The sequence below is a fragment of the Rhineura floridana genome, chromosome 9, assembly GCF_030035675.1.
Source record: "Rhineura floridana isolate rRhiFlo1 chromosome 9, rRhiFlo1.hap2, whole genome shotgun sequence".
NCBI classification, from domain to species: Eukaryota; Metazoa; Chordata; class Lepidosauria; order Squamata; family Rhineuridae; genus Rhineura; species Rhineura floridana.
Window position 1 is genome coordinate 13,258,953 of NC_084488.1, and position 15,648 is coordinate 13,274,600.

Consider the following 15,648-nt stretch of genomic DNA (forward strand, 5'->3'; position numbering starts at 1 on the left):
TAAATAAATAAATAAATAAATAAAACAATGTTGTAAACTGCCCAGAGAGCTTCAGCTATGGGGCGGTATACAAATGCAATAAATAAATAAATAAAACAGAGGGAGAGACACACTGGAACCAGCACAACAGTATGTTCCTACCCTAAGACTGGATGTTTGTTTTTTCTCTCCTACTTCTCCAGGTACTACAGTAGGGCCCCGCTTTTCGGCGTCCTGCTTTTCAGTATTCCGATAATACAGCAGCGGCAGCGGGGCAATTAGCTGTAGCGTGGGGAGCTGATGAGTTGTAGTGCGCGATCAGTTGGAGCGTGGCAGCTCACACGCTACAGCTGATCGCTGTCAGCTGGAGCACAGTGGCTGGAATATACTAGGGGCCCACTTTCAGGCGTTTTTTGCTTTTCGATGGGGGCCTTGAACATAACCTGCCGTATGAGTGGGGCCCTACTGTATTTAAACACTTGTGCCAGACAAGTGTGCAAGCCTTTGGCAAGAGCACAGCTGCTCTCATCCTGCAGCTTTCAGCTCAGGTTAAGCGGCTGGAACATCAGATGTTGATGGAGGAGATGCTTATGGAGCATGAGATAGAGAAGACAACAAGTGACTGTCAAACCAGGCAGTATGAGAATGGGGATGGGGGAAAGGCAACTGATTCCATCAGCCCAACCAATTCCCTGGCAGCTCCACTAGCCTGGGCGTTGTGGAGCTGTAGAAGAACTAACTATTGGGAAGAGAACTGCTGGAAAAGGCCTGCTGCCAACTGGTGGACACCTAGCCGACATACCTATACAAGGGTTTGCCCAAATTGATTGTTTTTGGATTGCTATTGCCTATGCTGATCAAATAAGGATACTATTCAAGTGAGAGGAAAGAGTTCCCAAAGAGGGATGTGGAGTTTATCCCAATCTCTTGGTGAGGCTTCAGTTTGGGGGGTTGCAGTCTAGATGGTAGTATGGCAACTGCCCACAAACACACATCTATGCGATTGGCATGTGGAAGACTGGATGCTGATTATAGCATGGTTCTGCTTGTAGGCAGCTCTATTAATTGGGATCCTTTCGGATGCTGGACTGTGTATTTTAATGAATGGAGAAGAGTATATAATTATTGAGGTACTGTGTGGTGGGTGTGAATGAACGTAATAATGTTTAGCCTTTTTAGCTGCTGTTTTATTATACAGCCACAAGAGTGGCTGTATACTACAGCCAGCATGGATTTTTTTGCATTCTGCAATGTTAAATTGAAAATACCCCCCCCAGCCATTCTGATGCTTCCCATACGCCCATTTCAAAAGAAAACCTTACAAAACTTACAGTCCTGAACTCAGAAATGCTTGCTTAACAACCCTCTAAATTTTCATGGCAATACACAAAAGAGTCAGAGAGAATCGAGAGTTCAAAATGTAAAAAGGGGGGAGGAAACCAGACCCTTGTTGGACTTTTTTCTGTCAGCGTTCTCATAAATTGTTGAAATTAATTAAAAATCAGCCATGTTCACAGAGTACCTGTAATCCTATTACTGATCTTGCCCCATACTCCAACCTTCATCTTCTGCAGTTTAAAAGTTTTAAAAAATGCCTAGCTGATTTTTAATTAATTTAAGAAATTTAGCATTGAAGTCTATGATAAGCTGGGGCATGCTTAGTAAGAAGCAACCGTCAGTGTTCTAAAAGTCAGACTCGCAGCTCTTTGGCTTGGTTAATCAGGGGGCCACACTCATGGCAGACTTTTATTTCACTTTAGATAGTCATGGCTTCCCCCAGGATTCTTTGTGAGAAGCCGTGACTGTCTAAAATGAAATAAAGGTCTGGTGTGGATGTGGCCAGGGACAGCTTTAGTTTAAATTTGGGTGCCTGCTGTAAAATAAAAAGGTGTGGGAAACGCTGAAAAAGAATGATACTGTTCCCAATGTTTTCTTTTTCCTGGGCTTCTCTGCTCAGTGCCCATCCACCCAATCTCTTTCCCTCCCCCCCCTCCTCTTCCCCCATCCCTGCCTCTCCCCACATTCTTCCACGCTACATAGAAAGTGGATTGGACTATGAAAGACCAACCCAAATTGTGTTTGCAGTTTTACAAATTTGTAGGGCAGTACAATATCTCAGAGAGGAGGTCAGGTCTCCTGCTCCCCTGGTGCATTCACTATAGCTGCCCAATTCTCCTGCTTTTTAAAGTTTGATAGGAAGATTGGTTGGCTATAGGTACATTCTTAAATAGCAAGGGTTTTTTGCCTGTTAGTGAATTAGTATTAAGAATATAAGTGCATAAAATGAGCCCTACTAGATCAGGCCAAAGGTCCATCTAGTCCAGCATCCTCTTCTCACAATGGCCAACCAGATGTCTATAGGAAGCCTACTTTATAGATTGTAATTGCTTATAATTTATTATTGATCTCTCTGTGATATTATATGATTTGGTAGAGTCAGTTTTTAATGGTCCAGGCATTGTGATTGTGATGTTTTGTGCTGTAGCTGTCCTATTGTTGTGTTTACTGCTGTTGCATATTTACTGGAATTCACATGTAATACAATCAATCAAATGACATGTTCTCTTCATTTAGCGGTCATCATCCAAGTAGAGTGGGTTTGAGTTTGGTAATACATTATCAGACATTCTAAAGAATAACTGTCCTGCTTCCTGGGGCACCAATGCTATGGGTTTGTTAGTTACTCACAGGGAAATCTACACATCAAGGTCTGATCACAGTCTGGGGTCAGTTACAAGGGCAACAAGAGAGAAGCAAAGTTCAACAGCAGTCCTGAGTCAGACACAGAACAGAGCTCTATGTAGCTAGGTAGCATGTCAAGGAACTGGAGGACAGATGTTGATCCAACATCCTTCATCAGGGATGGAATGCTTTTAGCCAAGATCCTTTTGAGCCCCACCCTCAGCAATCTGCCAATTGTATGGGCTTGACTGAATAAGTGGTTTACTCACAAGGAGCAGCATTCCTCCCAGTTACTCCTGGGGAGAGTTTAGTCCTCAGATGAGCACTCTGACATCCGGTAGCGGCCTATGCCTTTATGAGCTGAAGCTCTCTTGCACTTGCAGGCAGTTCAGCCTCCATTTCTCTGTGACTTTGGGCCCTCTTATTGAAAGCTGCACTCTTGCTGCACAAAGGGCATATGCCAGTATCTGCCAGAATGCATGAGAAAGCCCTGCAAAGAGTGTAGAAGCAGCCAAAAGAGATCCCTTTGGGTCTGGCATTTGATGCAATTTAGGGCTTGTAAACATGGGGACTTACTCCAAGATCGGTGCTACTCGCATGCCTGTTAAATTAGCTGAGTTTACATGACGTTTCAGCCCATGGGAAGGCAATGCTTTCTCCCTTAAATCTGATGCAAATCAATCCAATTTTAATCCGAAAAGGGAAGGAAAAAACGTCTGTGCTTCTCATCTCTAGGGGCTTGTAGACACTTAGCTCCGATGCTTTGGTGAGTCCATGCCCACTCCCTCCTCCTCCCTTTGTATTTTTTTTTACTCTGGAACAAACTGAGCATGCTTGGTTGCCAAGGTAACCAGAGGAAGAGATAGTTTGACCTTAAGAGGGTGTGGTCATTAGGAAGCTGCAAGAAGAAGTGTGAACCTTTAAACTCCATTGCGATGAGAAAAGCTTCACCTTTAAAACGGAGTTCAGCTCCCGTGTGAATCAGCCCTTACTCCCTGTGCCACTGCTATACATCTCAAGGGGGGGGGGTTGGTTGGTTGGTGAGGAAAGTAGCTACATCTACCCACAGTGGTAAGCATACGAGTAACACCTTATTCCCAAAATAATTCTTGGGGCATTCAAGGGGACTCTGAGACCACAATGAAAGCAAAAAAAAGAAAAAGCTGAAGAACCAGGGATTTCTTGCAAAAGTGCAATGATTGCAAATGGAAAGAAAACAAAATTAAAATCTCAAATTACCTTCTGACAACTGTAGATCTGACTCTTGCAACTGTTTAACCATGTCGTGGTATAGAGCTTTTTCCCAGCTGAAGGCTGCACACTTAGGGTTCCCTCTATATTTGTTCATCATTTCCAAATAATAATTTTCATAAAGGCCTGAAGAAAATGAAAGTGAATAATCCCAGCTGTATCTGTGAAAGCTCTCATAAACAGGAGTGATTTTTCCCCTTCAGAATTACTTAATGATGTCAGAAAATCACCTGAAGATAGCTCCCTTCTGATTTTAGATGGTGCTGTTTTGGGTTGTTTTTCAGGATGTGTGTGAGGATAAGATCATAGGCATAAGTACACTACACACATACACCATGATCTATTCCACACACAAGCATCTTCAAATATAAAGTTCTACTGAATTAAACAAAGCTTACTCTCCTTACACTTAGTGTGCTTAGAATGGCAGCCCTAAATTGGTTTACAAATCATTCCCTCTTTCTGTGAAGGGAATCTAAGACCTCTAACAGAGAATTCTATTATCAAAATATGATTCCCAGTGTTCTTCAGGGCAATGACGACAGCTAAAGTTGCATAAAATAAACATTTGCAGTGTAGAGATACCTAATCAGTAAATGAATATCCTTTCTCAGATATTGCGTCAAGCCCCATATGAAAGAAAATGATATACAGTTTATATATAATACAAGTGAGGGAGAAAGATGATTAAAACAAAATGTAGCTTAGGACCAAGCCATAGGGATGCTCTATGTTGTTCTCTGTGGAGCAACTAGCAGCATTTTGGGGAGGTACCTTCAATCAGAAAAACAGCATGGGGCAGGGAAGGATTACCCCTGCCCTTATTTTCACATCCTCCACCTGAATTGCACCTCTCTACAGCTGCTTTTAAATTTAAAAAACCACAAATGATAGGCAATCTTGTTCATGGATCTCCTACATTCTGTTTAGTTCGACCTTCACTACTTACACTTTTGCTCTTCTTCAATTTGTTTCAGCATGAATCCATACTTAAGTGGTATGCTCTGGATATCTACACATTTTTTATAGTACAGGTCAATTCTTTCCAAAATGTCTTTGTTGTAGAAAGAGTTAGAAATCTGGGGGGGAAATACAATGTCGTCTTCTTTAGCAACACTTGTAACTAAGACAGTAGTAACTGTATGCATTTTCTAGAAAACCTTTGCAGATATTTTAAGAAATTGTTGAAATACAGGTGCATCTTTTTTTAATTCCCACCGCAGATCAATAGTTACATGCCATAGCTAAGCGATCACCACCATTTGGAGATCGGTATAATATAGAAAAACTCCATTTTATATTTTGTCAACTTAAGCATTAGCATTTTTTTCTTTTTAACTGCATATTTGTATGTGATGAGACCGTCTCCCTCTGCCTGAAAGCAGCATAAAGTACATTTAAAAGAATCAGATCCCAATGCGTTTCAGACTATGACATTCTTTGCCAGGGATGTTAAGAAAAGTGGAAAGAGGTAAGTTAGCCTCATCAACACTCAGTCTTGGAATAAGTCTGATCAGATTTATAACGTTTAGATTTATATGAAGTCATGATATATGTCAATAACAACCTTAAGCCTTGTAGCCAAAACAGAGCTACTGACAAACAAGAGGGGAGTATCAGAGGAACCCCAAGGTTTGTAGAAAAAACCTTTAGAGAAAAAAATACCCTAAGGGAGCAAAACAACGCCAAAAACAACACAATAAGAACCAAGTATGCTTACCGGTACAACCACAAAATTCTGAGTTCTGTTTGGGCAGGGAGGGAAAGAAGAAAACCTAAGGACAGGGAGAATGGAATGGGGCATCCTGGGAAAGAACATGGCTGGCTGGGATACCGAACAGGAGCTTTTTACACTGGAGGATTTCATTGCAAGTCCCACTTGTTTATAACAGAGTTTTCAAGTAAAGAGCTTTTCCATAGCCATTAGCCAGGAGTGATAGAAGTTGGAGTACAACATCTGGAGGGCCACAGATTCTCCATCCCTGTTTTAGATGGTTATTACAGGAACATTATACTTTAAGATATTCTACTTTTTCAGAAAGGAGGGGGGAAGATGTATACTGGAGGTCCTATCACACCAGTTGCCGAGTTGCCTTATCAATAAGGAAGAAAGATGTCGATATCTGGAACAGCTTTTTGTTGCCACTTATTTTTGGTCAAACCAACTGAATTTGTATTAACCAACAGTAATCGATAAATAACAGAAAAGATTGTTTTATATGCCTTTGAAGTGGAGTGTGTATGTCAAAGATTTTTTCCCTCCCTGTAAATGTGATTGTTTTATTCAATGAGGATATAGATTTTGATACCTGTATATACTGTATATTGTTTATCAAAATACTGTTATGATGCATGGTATAAGCAAAAAAGTCACTAGGTGGCACTGGATTTAGTTGTGTCTAGGTAGAGACATGATTTTCCTGTTGTTCTAAGCCTTCTAAACCTTCCATTACTTGGTCAGGCCTGGCTCCAGAGGGTAGCCAGGACAGGCACTGGCCAAGGGCCCCTGAGGTCCCTTCTTAGGATGGGAGGGTGGAGTTTCCACTCTGTGATCCACATTGTCACGGGGCCCAGCAACGCAATGTGCCATGGATCAAGGAGCTCCCAGGAAACACCCCCCAGTCAGTCGGTGTAAGCTTAAATAAGCCCACCCTACCTAACTCCTGTGTTGCTGTCTGCACACATGCCTACCATCACCCAAAATAGCGGCATGGGCATCCCTAAGGGGTGATGGCAGGCACACATGCACAGCATACTAGTGTGCTTAGGGGGAAAGTAAATGGGGCAGGGGAGCCTATTTAAGCCCACACTGCCTACATCAGGAGGGGCTGTTGGGGAGCATGATGATGCAGGGCTGGGGTAGTTTGGTATCCAAGGGCTCAGTCATGCCTGGTCCCAGCCCAGTACTTAGTGTCAGAAGTTAAGTTTTAAACCCACCAGTTTCTAACAAGACAAGGAATACGGCACAGTTCTCTGCAGCAAAAACCTTCAGCTTTAATAATCCTGTATGATGGCCTGAATGAAAAGAAACAGTTGCTTACTTTTGTCCAGCCACAAAACTACACAAGAAGGAAGAATAGTGAGAACAAGTTTTCTCCTTCATGCATCGTAACTGACAGCCCATAAAAGTTACAGGGGAACTTAGTGATAGTTCTGCATTTAAAAGGAATGTTAGAGTCAGACACAGATAGCTCTAGATCCATATCAACATATTTATTACCTTCTGTACACTCACCTTACTGGTCTCTAGGCCATGAAGACGATAGTATTTCACTGACCCAAAGTATCCTTCAATACTTGATGAATATCCACTACCTCCAAGAACCAAGTAACCAGAAGTGTCATCATAATAGAAATCCTCCCTAAAACTAGAAAAGTTAACACTGTGAAGCAAATAAAACCTCTGGCAGGCAGAGGGCTCTGCCATGGAATAGTCTGGAACACAAGCCGCATGTTCTCTCTTAGGCACTTTCACTGTTTTTAGAAGCATCTGGTAAGGGTTCTACAGACACAGGGTTGTGTTTAGAAATTTAGTTTGACATCAGGATATTACAGGGTGAAGCACGGCCTGCAAGCACTTTAAGGCAAACAGTGGTGTGCACCCAAGGATTTGTGTTCAGCCTTTCCAGATATATAGCCATGTCTCTGGGATCACTGGGATCCACAAGAGACCTGCTCATTCTCCTCTCCTTGGAACAGTTAACTATCAGTGTTTTAGTCCTTCTGTTTCTCTCTCTCTCTGTCTCTTCCATTTTCCCAGATATCAGTCTTTTCTAACTTGCGTAGTCTAAACCCCTGACATTTGTATTCAAACTTTCCTTGGTCCATCTAAGACTCATTCCAGTCTGACAGATCTGTAGCACAACTCCCCACTCCTTATATGGCAACAGTTAGATTCCTCACCTCTGTCTATCTCTATCATAGAACACGTTGTATTGGTCCCAGCAGTGTGAGGTTTGTGAAGCTTGTGTATGATTTTTGTCAAATTAACTAGATTACTCTCTGTAAGTATTGCATGTTGTCAATTCAGGCTGCACAATTATTTTACTCCTCTAGGCTATTTTGGTGCTTACAATAATAAACACATTTCTTCTGGACTGAAATTGGAACTCAGTGGTTCTTGCTATTTCCCCCCAGTAATAGGAGTTCAGTGCAACTTCCCTATGATATGCCACAATTCTGGGCCCATGATTTTTAAATATCATACCTCCATGGTAACAAGTTACAGACATGTCAAAATGTAAAATGTTATCAGGTTGTTGCTTTTTCAACAACACCCACGTGCTGTAAGGCATGAACAAGTTAGGATTGTAGGATGAAATGTATCAGAAAGGGGAAATCTTAGTTATATACTGATACATAGTACTAGTTAGAATGGAGGGCAGGTTGGTCTTACCTAAAAGTTTGATGCTGATGAATTACCAGATTTTTCCCAACACTGGTAACATCTATCTAGAAGGAAAATCATGAAGTGTTAGTTATGAAAACACACACGTTACAAATCGATGAAATATATGTGTATTTACTCTTGGCTTGCAAAATGTAACAAATCCTTGCCAGGACGTTCAGCTGACCCCTAAGAAGGATCCCCAAAATTTAGTATCTTTATATATGGATATTCACCACTCAGTTTTCACAAAATTATATTAAATTGACTTTTTCTCTCTGAAAATTCTAAGGGCCTGTTCAGATGGATTCTACCTGGACCAGAAAAGGAGATCAGGAGCAGGCCTTGGGCTCATGTGTTCCCTGCCTTGCCCTTCTTACGGATATTAGTAAACAAATGAGCCTGTCTTTATTTGAATGTGCAGTCTTTCTGACATGTTTCCTAGTGGTTTCTGTGTTCCATATTCAGCTTCATTAGCCTCACCACTCACCCCCAGCAGCTTAAGCTTCCCATTGGGATTGGTAGGACGGAAGGCAGGGAGGCTGACAGTAGGCAGAACCAGACTCAATGGCAGAGGCAGAACCAGTAACAGGCAGAACTAAGGCTGCAATCCAATACACACTTGCCTGGAAGTAAGTCTCATTGAACCCAATGGAGCTTACTTCTGAGGAAATAAGTATTGGATTGCAGTCTAATTCTGGTCTCAGCCCCATCCTCCTCCCTGCTGAATTCTACAAAGGCAACACTGAAAATAAGAAGGAGGTGGCTGACAACAGTGCCACCTCCTAGACTGGTTGTATGTAAGGAAGCAAGCAAATGGGGTCTGGCTGAGGGCAGACTGTGTTTGGTGTGGTAGGGTCCCATTTGCCCTAATGGTCCAGCCTGCACTGTCATGGAGAGAGGGGGCAGCCAAGTCAGTGCTTTGCGCTGCTTCAAATGTCCAGTATTGTTACTTCCAGAGATATATTTGGATTGCATGCAGTGGGAGGGCACTTCCAGATTGTTCTAATAACAGTTCTGATAACACTGCTTGCACATCTTCATTCACACATCCATCAACACATTCTCCTCACACTGAGCTATGAGAGGGCAGCTAGGATGACATATATACCTGTCCTCCGTTAACAGAGAGGTCAAGGCGAAGCCAATGCTTCAGGGGAAGGCTGAAGGTTGTTTTTACTGCAATGTCTTCTCCTGTGACGAGGTGCATCTGGATATGAACATAACCTGAAATACAACCCCATACAAGAACTTAGTCAGTTAAGTGAAGACAACAAATATATTGACTGATTAGGGTCCACATCTGCTTAGCTTGAGCAACGTCACAGACATCAGCTGTCTCCAGAATATTCACAGGATCCCAAATTGACCCATTATTTACAACCATGTAGGGTCAGTTCACACAAGATGACCCCCCCCACACACATAATTGCCTCAGGAAAGCCTGGAGCTCATACAAAGCACAATTTCAGTGAAGTGGTACTTCTGCATTGATGGTTTCTATGCAATTGGCCCAATTTCTCATGATGATGGTAGCCCCTTTGTGGGCAGCTACCATTATGAGAACTGGGATGGCTGCACAAAGACTGCTCACAAAGGATCTGCTTCTTCACACAAATGATGGCCTTGGTGTGAGCTTATTGGCAACAACAGATACTTCAGTGAGGATTGTGTGGACAGCACCTCATATACAAAATAGCCTAATGTCTCTGATTACGCACTAATAAAATTGTCTAGACGAGTGTTTCTCCAAGGGCATGTCTACATTAGTGTACTGTATAAGTTCTATACCTCTTTAACATCATAGCTTACCCCCCCTGAGAATTTTAATGTGGTAAAAAATCTGTTAAGAGATCTGTAGTCATCCTTCACAGAACCAGTTCCCAGAGGAAAGGCATCAATTTAAGTCTAGATGGTAGATACCGCAAGAGCAGGAGGTGAGCTCTCCTATAATGCTGTACGCTGTCTCCTTTCTCCCTTGTGTGTTTAGATTAAGACATTACTTGAGTTCTCACCCACCCACTGCCCATTCAGTCTCCCTATTTTGTATAAAACAAGAGCCTCATGCTCTCCACTCTTTGTATCTGTTTGAATGCTCAGAAGCCACAGAAGCCACTACTTCTTTTGCACATATTGTACTGTACTTCCTAACCCCCATGTAATCATATGGCCCTGTTCCCTCCCTTTTCCATTCATCTGACTGCCCTTATTTGAAGATTAGATAGGATTCCAAAAAATGACATGAATGAAATTTACTTTGGTGAATGGATAACACATAAAATTAATTCTGCCTAGAGTTTTCCCCCAACTTACCTTCATTAGTTAAAAACACAGCAGGGGTACTGTACATTTCTTCGGAATCAATGAAATACAGTATTCCACACAAGGGGTGTTTGCAGTAATGAAGTAAATAAAGCCAGGCTGAAACAGTAAAGCTGTGCAAGCACAAAACTCTGATGAGAAATAGTTTATTGACCATAGGTACAACTTTAACATTATTCAGTTCACTGGCCTTCAAAGCAGTAGAAGAGTTACTGTAAGCTGGTAAGGAAATAAAAGAAGCCAATTCAGGCCATGCTTAGTAAGACATGATGGAGTAAGAGAGACAGGGAAGTTACTTGCACCCAGTGATAGAGCAGAAAAGAGTTCAGCAGAGAAAGCCAGGGCTACACACAAGGGGACACAGGCAACCCTACTGAAGAAGCAGAGCTTAGATGGGCTGGTATCACGTGGCCAGGGATTGCATCTTTCAGAGAAAGCTCTCAATACAAATAGTGCCCTGGCTTGTTGGCCACCATGGAATAAAATGGGGGGGAGGGAGGAGTCAGTCTCTGAAATGCTGGATTGTGTCCCAGAGCCCCAGGCCTGCAGAGGAACTGAGGCTGGAACATAGGTGCCAAAGAAGCAGAGACAACATTTCTATCAACAGCCTACGGGAAGACGGATGGCAGCAGGTGACTCTTTGGCAGCTTTAAGGGCTGGTCTAAGTAACCAGAAAAAGTGCGTGGCATAGTCATCCTTGGGCTTATATCACTTGAGATTGCTGGTGTTGGGTTCCAGGTTTAAATGCTCTCCTATGGTCTGCTCAGACAAAAAAACCCTACTAGTCAGGAAGAATGCTAGGCTAGGACCTTACCCTGACATGCTAGCTTTTCACTGTAAGGAATTTGGGAAATGGGAGAACATCAAAATAGGAGAGCCCCCAACTGCATTGTCTAGTGCACCCTCACCAAGTTGGTGCTGTGATGGCTAGGGCTCATGGGAGCTGTAGTCCAAAACATCTGGAGGGCACCAGGTTGGCAAAGGCTAATGTAATGATACAATCTTCCATTTGATTTTTTTTAAAGTGTGTAGACCAGTAAGGACTGGAAGATGAGTGTCACTGCTAATGGACTGTAAAGTGCAGAGTGGTGGTGCACTTGAATCCCATGTGAGGTTTTGCCAGACAAAATGGCCAACAGACTACCATGGAATCTACACTCTGCAACCCACATCACTGACTTCCCAACTTGAGCACCAGGATGTTACAAGGGACTTTCTTTGGCAGATTTCCCATAATCCCAGTTGGGTACCACAGTCATCAGGATCAGCCCAAAGCAATACTGTGCACAGTCTGAACTCTGGCAAAGAAGACCAGAAAATGTATGCATTTCTGTTTTCATGACTTGCCACTAAATGTTTAGTGTTCAGTATATATATGTGACGTACATTGCCCAAGGCTCTTTCCAAGGAAGGGTGATTAGTTCCAAATGTGTTTAGATCATATTCCATTTTTCCCCATTGATCAACAGAATAAGGATAACCAATCAACTGGAAAACTATGGGACAGAAATGGCCCCAATACATTTAAGCAAAGTGTGGTCAACGTTTTTGCCAACAACTTTGCTAGCTGCAAGGAAAAGAAAATTGTGTTCCAAAACTATGTGAAAATATTCTGTGCTTCAATGTTATTGCCTCCTATGTTTTGTACATAATAGCCTATGAAGGGACCAGGCTGTGTGGCAAAATAAACTTCCAATCCCCAACAGCAGCTTCTTCTCTCCTGCTACCCCCCACCTCAATCTGTATGCTAACAGGAAAGCTACAAAAAAGATAGGAACCAAAAAGAAAACAGGTTCACAGCTTCTGCCTTCCTTCCACCCGCAAAGCTGGTATCTTTCTAAAGTATAAAAGTATGCATCCTGAGAACAGATACCCTTCTATTTAAAAGTAGATCTCAACTACAACTTTTTCCCACGCATCCATATACACATGTACACACTCACATACATATACATACAAATACTTTAGTTTGGGTAATTTTTATTTTTATATTATGACAGCATTAAAGACAAAAACCACAGATCAACAAACGCTATGGATTGTGCCAAAGCAGAAAGTCCTGGTTCATGTGCCATTCAATGCAGCATGAAGATTAGAACACTGTTATCGGGCACTGCCTTGGTTATGTCTGGAGGAGGCAGATTGCCAAAATGTATTTCAGTGAAAGTTTAGGGGCCTCCATATTCCTGCCACTTAATTCCAAACTGACAGCTCTGCTCTCCTTTTCAAATAGATTGTCAGGTGGTAGTGGGGATCCCACGGTGCATAGATTTATCATTATGGTCCACCAGGGAAGAAATGAGCTTCTGCATCCTGCACCACACAGTTATGCCTCCTTGAGAAGCAATTTATTTGCAAAATCAAGCTCCATCATTGGTCAATCAGGCTGCGCAGCCCTTGCAAAATTGTCACAGGACAAATAAGGGTGCAGCTTGGAGAGACTGCAGAAAGGAAAGGATGTAAGCAAAAGTTATCTACTACCTGGCACCGTAATGTATATCTCTGGTGGTTTTCAGAATATAGAATTTGACAGCTAGGGTAGATTTTTTTTAAAAAAAGAAGTGTTTGTTTGATGTGTTGGAATAGTTTCAATCCCATATTTGTATCAATAGCAATTCACAGGGATGCATTTAACACTGGCTATTGGCTCTGGAATTAACTACAAAGAAACTGGCTGCCTTTATATCCTGTTTGTGAGCTTCCCCAAGGCATCTATCTGGACACTGTTTCAAGCAGATTTGATGGACGAGATGGATATTCTGTCTGGTCCAGCAAGGCAATTCATTCTTATGAATTATACTTTCAGGCCAACATCTAGCCTCCCACCAAAACTTTCGCCCTTTGAGGAACTGTATACTTTCTGTCAATTGAATAGCTGCAACTACACACACAAGCACACACATACACAGAACAATCTGGCATTAAAGTTTGTGAATCACAAACTCCACCAGGAACTAGATTCAGGAACATAATGTGCAAACCCCACAGGAAAAAGACTGAGGATTCTCGTGGGGGGAACCGCATAAGCAGCAAGCCCACAGTCTCCTTATCATTTAAGACATTCTCCAAGACAGAATGTCTAAACATCTCCCTAACAAACAGAAAGACAGTCAGAAAAGGAAGACAACTGGGAGAAAAAAGAATGCATGCTTGAAAAAGCAAACACAATTATCTTTAGTGTTTTTATGTGCTTACGTTGGGTAATCAGTCTGGTGTTTTCTGATTGTTTCAAGCTCTCTGTTCTTAAATTTCTGAAACTTCTTCACAATTCCTGCCATCTCTCCACTGGATGCGTATGGAAAGCTGAGGATCTCAACAACATCTGCAAAATGCAATTATTCTTAATTTGCCAGGAGCAGCTGAGGATGGTGGGAGGTGTAGTCCAAAATATCTGAGGGTACCACATTGGGGAAGGCTGGAGCCATATGTTCTATTACCATGTACAACTCCTATTTCCTTACCAATGCACAGTTGAATAATTACTTTGCAACATGCGAAGTTATAAACTAATTGTTTTGTAAATAATAGAGGTTAGGGTGAGAATGTCTAAACATCTCCCTAATTTATAACATGGTACAATATTGGGGAAAAATATTTGAAAGATGGTGTTTGAAATCTCATAATATTGTGAGTTATTTTTTCCCTGTACATCTCCTCCTCTTTAAGCATTTCTTGTGGGCAGGACAGATACCTTCATAAAACGGAGAAGATGATAATCCTGTTGGGGCTATCTGTGGTCTTTCACCTCAGAGAGAGGCTTCCAGATGTCCCACTCCCTAAGAAAAGCAGTAAGGAAAAGGCTCTCTGAATATGCAGTTAAGGAGCTTTGTGATACCACTGGCCAGCAGACCAATCCACTCTCTATTCCCCCTCCTCTCCTTGCATGCTTGAAAATTCCACCCTCAACATGTCAAGCTGGTCCAGCCTGCAGATTTCAAGTATCACCCACTGGGTCAGCTTCTCATACAATGTGCTGTTTTGGTGTAACAATGGCTCTCCTCAGTAAGAAGAATACGTACCATCCTCATGGGGACACCAACGTATTCTGTTTGCCTGGATTCTCCATGTGTATTCCATGCTCCATTTCAAACACACCTGGTGTTCTTTGTACGAACGTTCAAAAGGTGGAACAGATTCCAACAAAGTATAATCCCTTGCAATCGCTTGCAGGTACTCTTCCCTTTGTTTATCATAGTGGCTCCTTGTTTGTTTATGAATAATCCATGCATGTAGCATCACTGTTTGTACTATTATAGAATGTCTGATAAAATAATCATCTCTGTAAACCATGCTGTCTGGAAATTTCAAGTTCACAATTCTATTCCTATTGGTGTGGAGGTAGTTATCATTCTCCCACCTCTTCTTATACACAGACACACCAGCTCTGAATTCCAATGCAGCTATGGCTTCTATAGTAACAATGCAAGGTTTTGAGCATAAATAGTCAACTGAAATTTCAGTATCATTGAGAACTCTTTTGTTTAAAACATTCAGATGAATGAAATCTTCATAAAATACGTTCTGTTCAGGCTGTGGAATGACAGGTGTCGTCAGTAATGTTTCCTTTCCAAAAGATGGTATACTTTCCTAGGCGGAAAAGATACAAAATATTAGTTTTTTTAATATTTCAGGACAACTGATACAAAAATTAGCTTTAATTATGTTCATTAAGATTTTTCTCATTTAGTCTTTTTCAGAATTGTAAACCAAATGGTTATTTGTGATAAGATGCATGCTATTCAAGGTGTTGGTGGTAATTTCAATAGAATGTGTGAGCGCTTGAATTCATCTAAATTAACATAGTTTTCAGATGGTTCTGTCCCCAAATGCTTTACCATCTTCATAGGTACCAAGAGGAACATGAGGCATCATTTTGGTGGCCCACAGGCTTTCACAGAATCTTACCAATCTTAGGTTTTAAAAAAGTTTCTAATCCTCATGGTAACAGAATTAGAAAGTCTGATGGCAATTACCACGAATGAGGAAACAATTAAAAATAAACCTAAATTTATCGTCTTTCTGGAATT

At 41.7% G+C, this 15,648-nt stretch overlaps 1 protein-coding gene across 4 annotated transcripts in view; it reads right to left on the reverse strand.

Annotated features, from left to right (window-relative positions):
• Nucleotides 1-15,648, reverse strand: part of SEL1L3 (SEL1L family member 3) — a 58,108-nt gene that overhangs the window by 39,163 nt on the left and 3,297 nt on the right. Inside the window, exons 2-9 of one of the 4 annotated variants that reach the window (XM_061584329.1) lie at nt 14,641-15,208; nt 13,817-13,943; nt 10,613-10,734; nt 9,411-9,526; nt 8,309-8,364; nt 7,148-7,280; nt 4,862-4,991; nt 3,901-4,038 (exon numbers count right to left, since the gene is read on the reverse strand). In XM_061584329.1, coding sequence (XP_061440313.1) covers nt 3,901-4,038; nt 4,862-4,991; nt 7,148-7,280; nt 8,309-8,364; nt 9,411-9,526; nt 10,613-10,734; nt 13,817-13,943; nt 14,641-15,208 — 1,390 coding nt within the window. Of the gene's footprint in view, nt 1-3,900; nt 4,039-4,861; nt 4,992-7,147; nt 7,281-8,308; nt 8,365-9,410; nt 9,527-10,612; nt 10,735-13,816; nt 15,209-15,648 lie in introns of those variants that run through there. The other 3 variants (XM_061584331.1, XM_061584330.1, XM_061584332.1) reach the window with 3 other exon arrangements.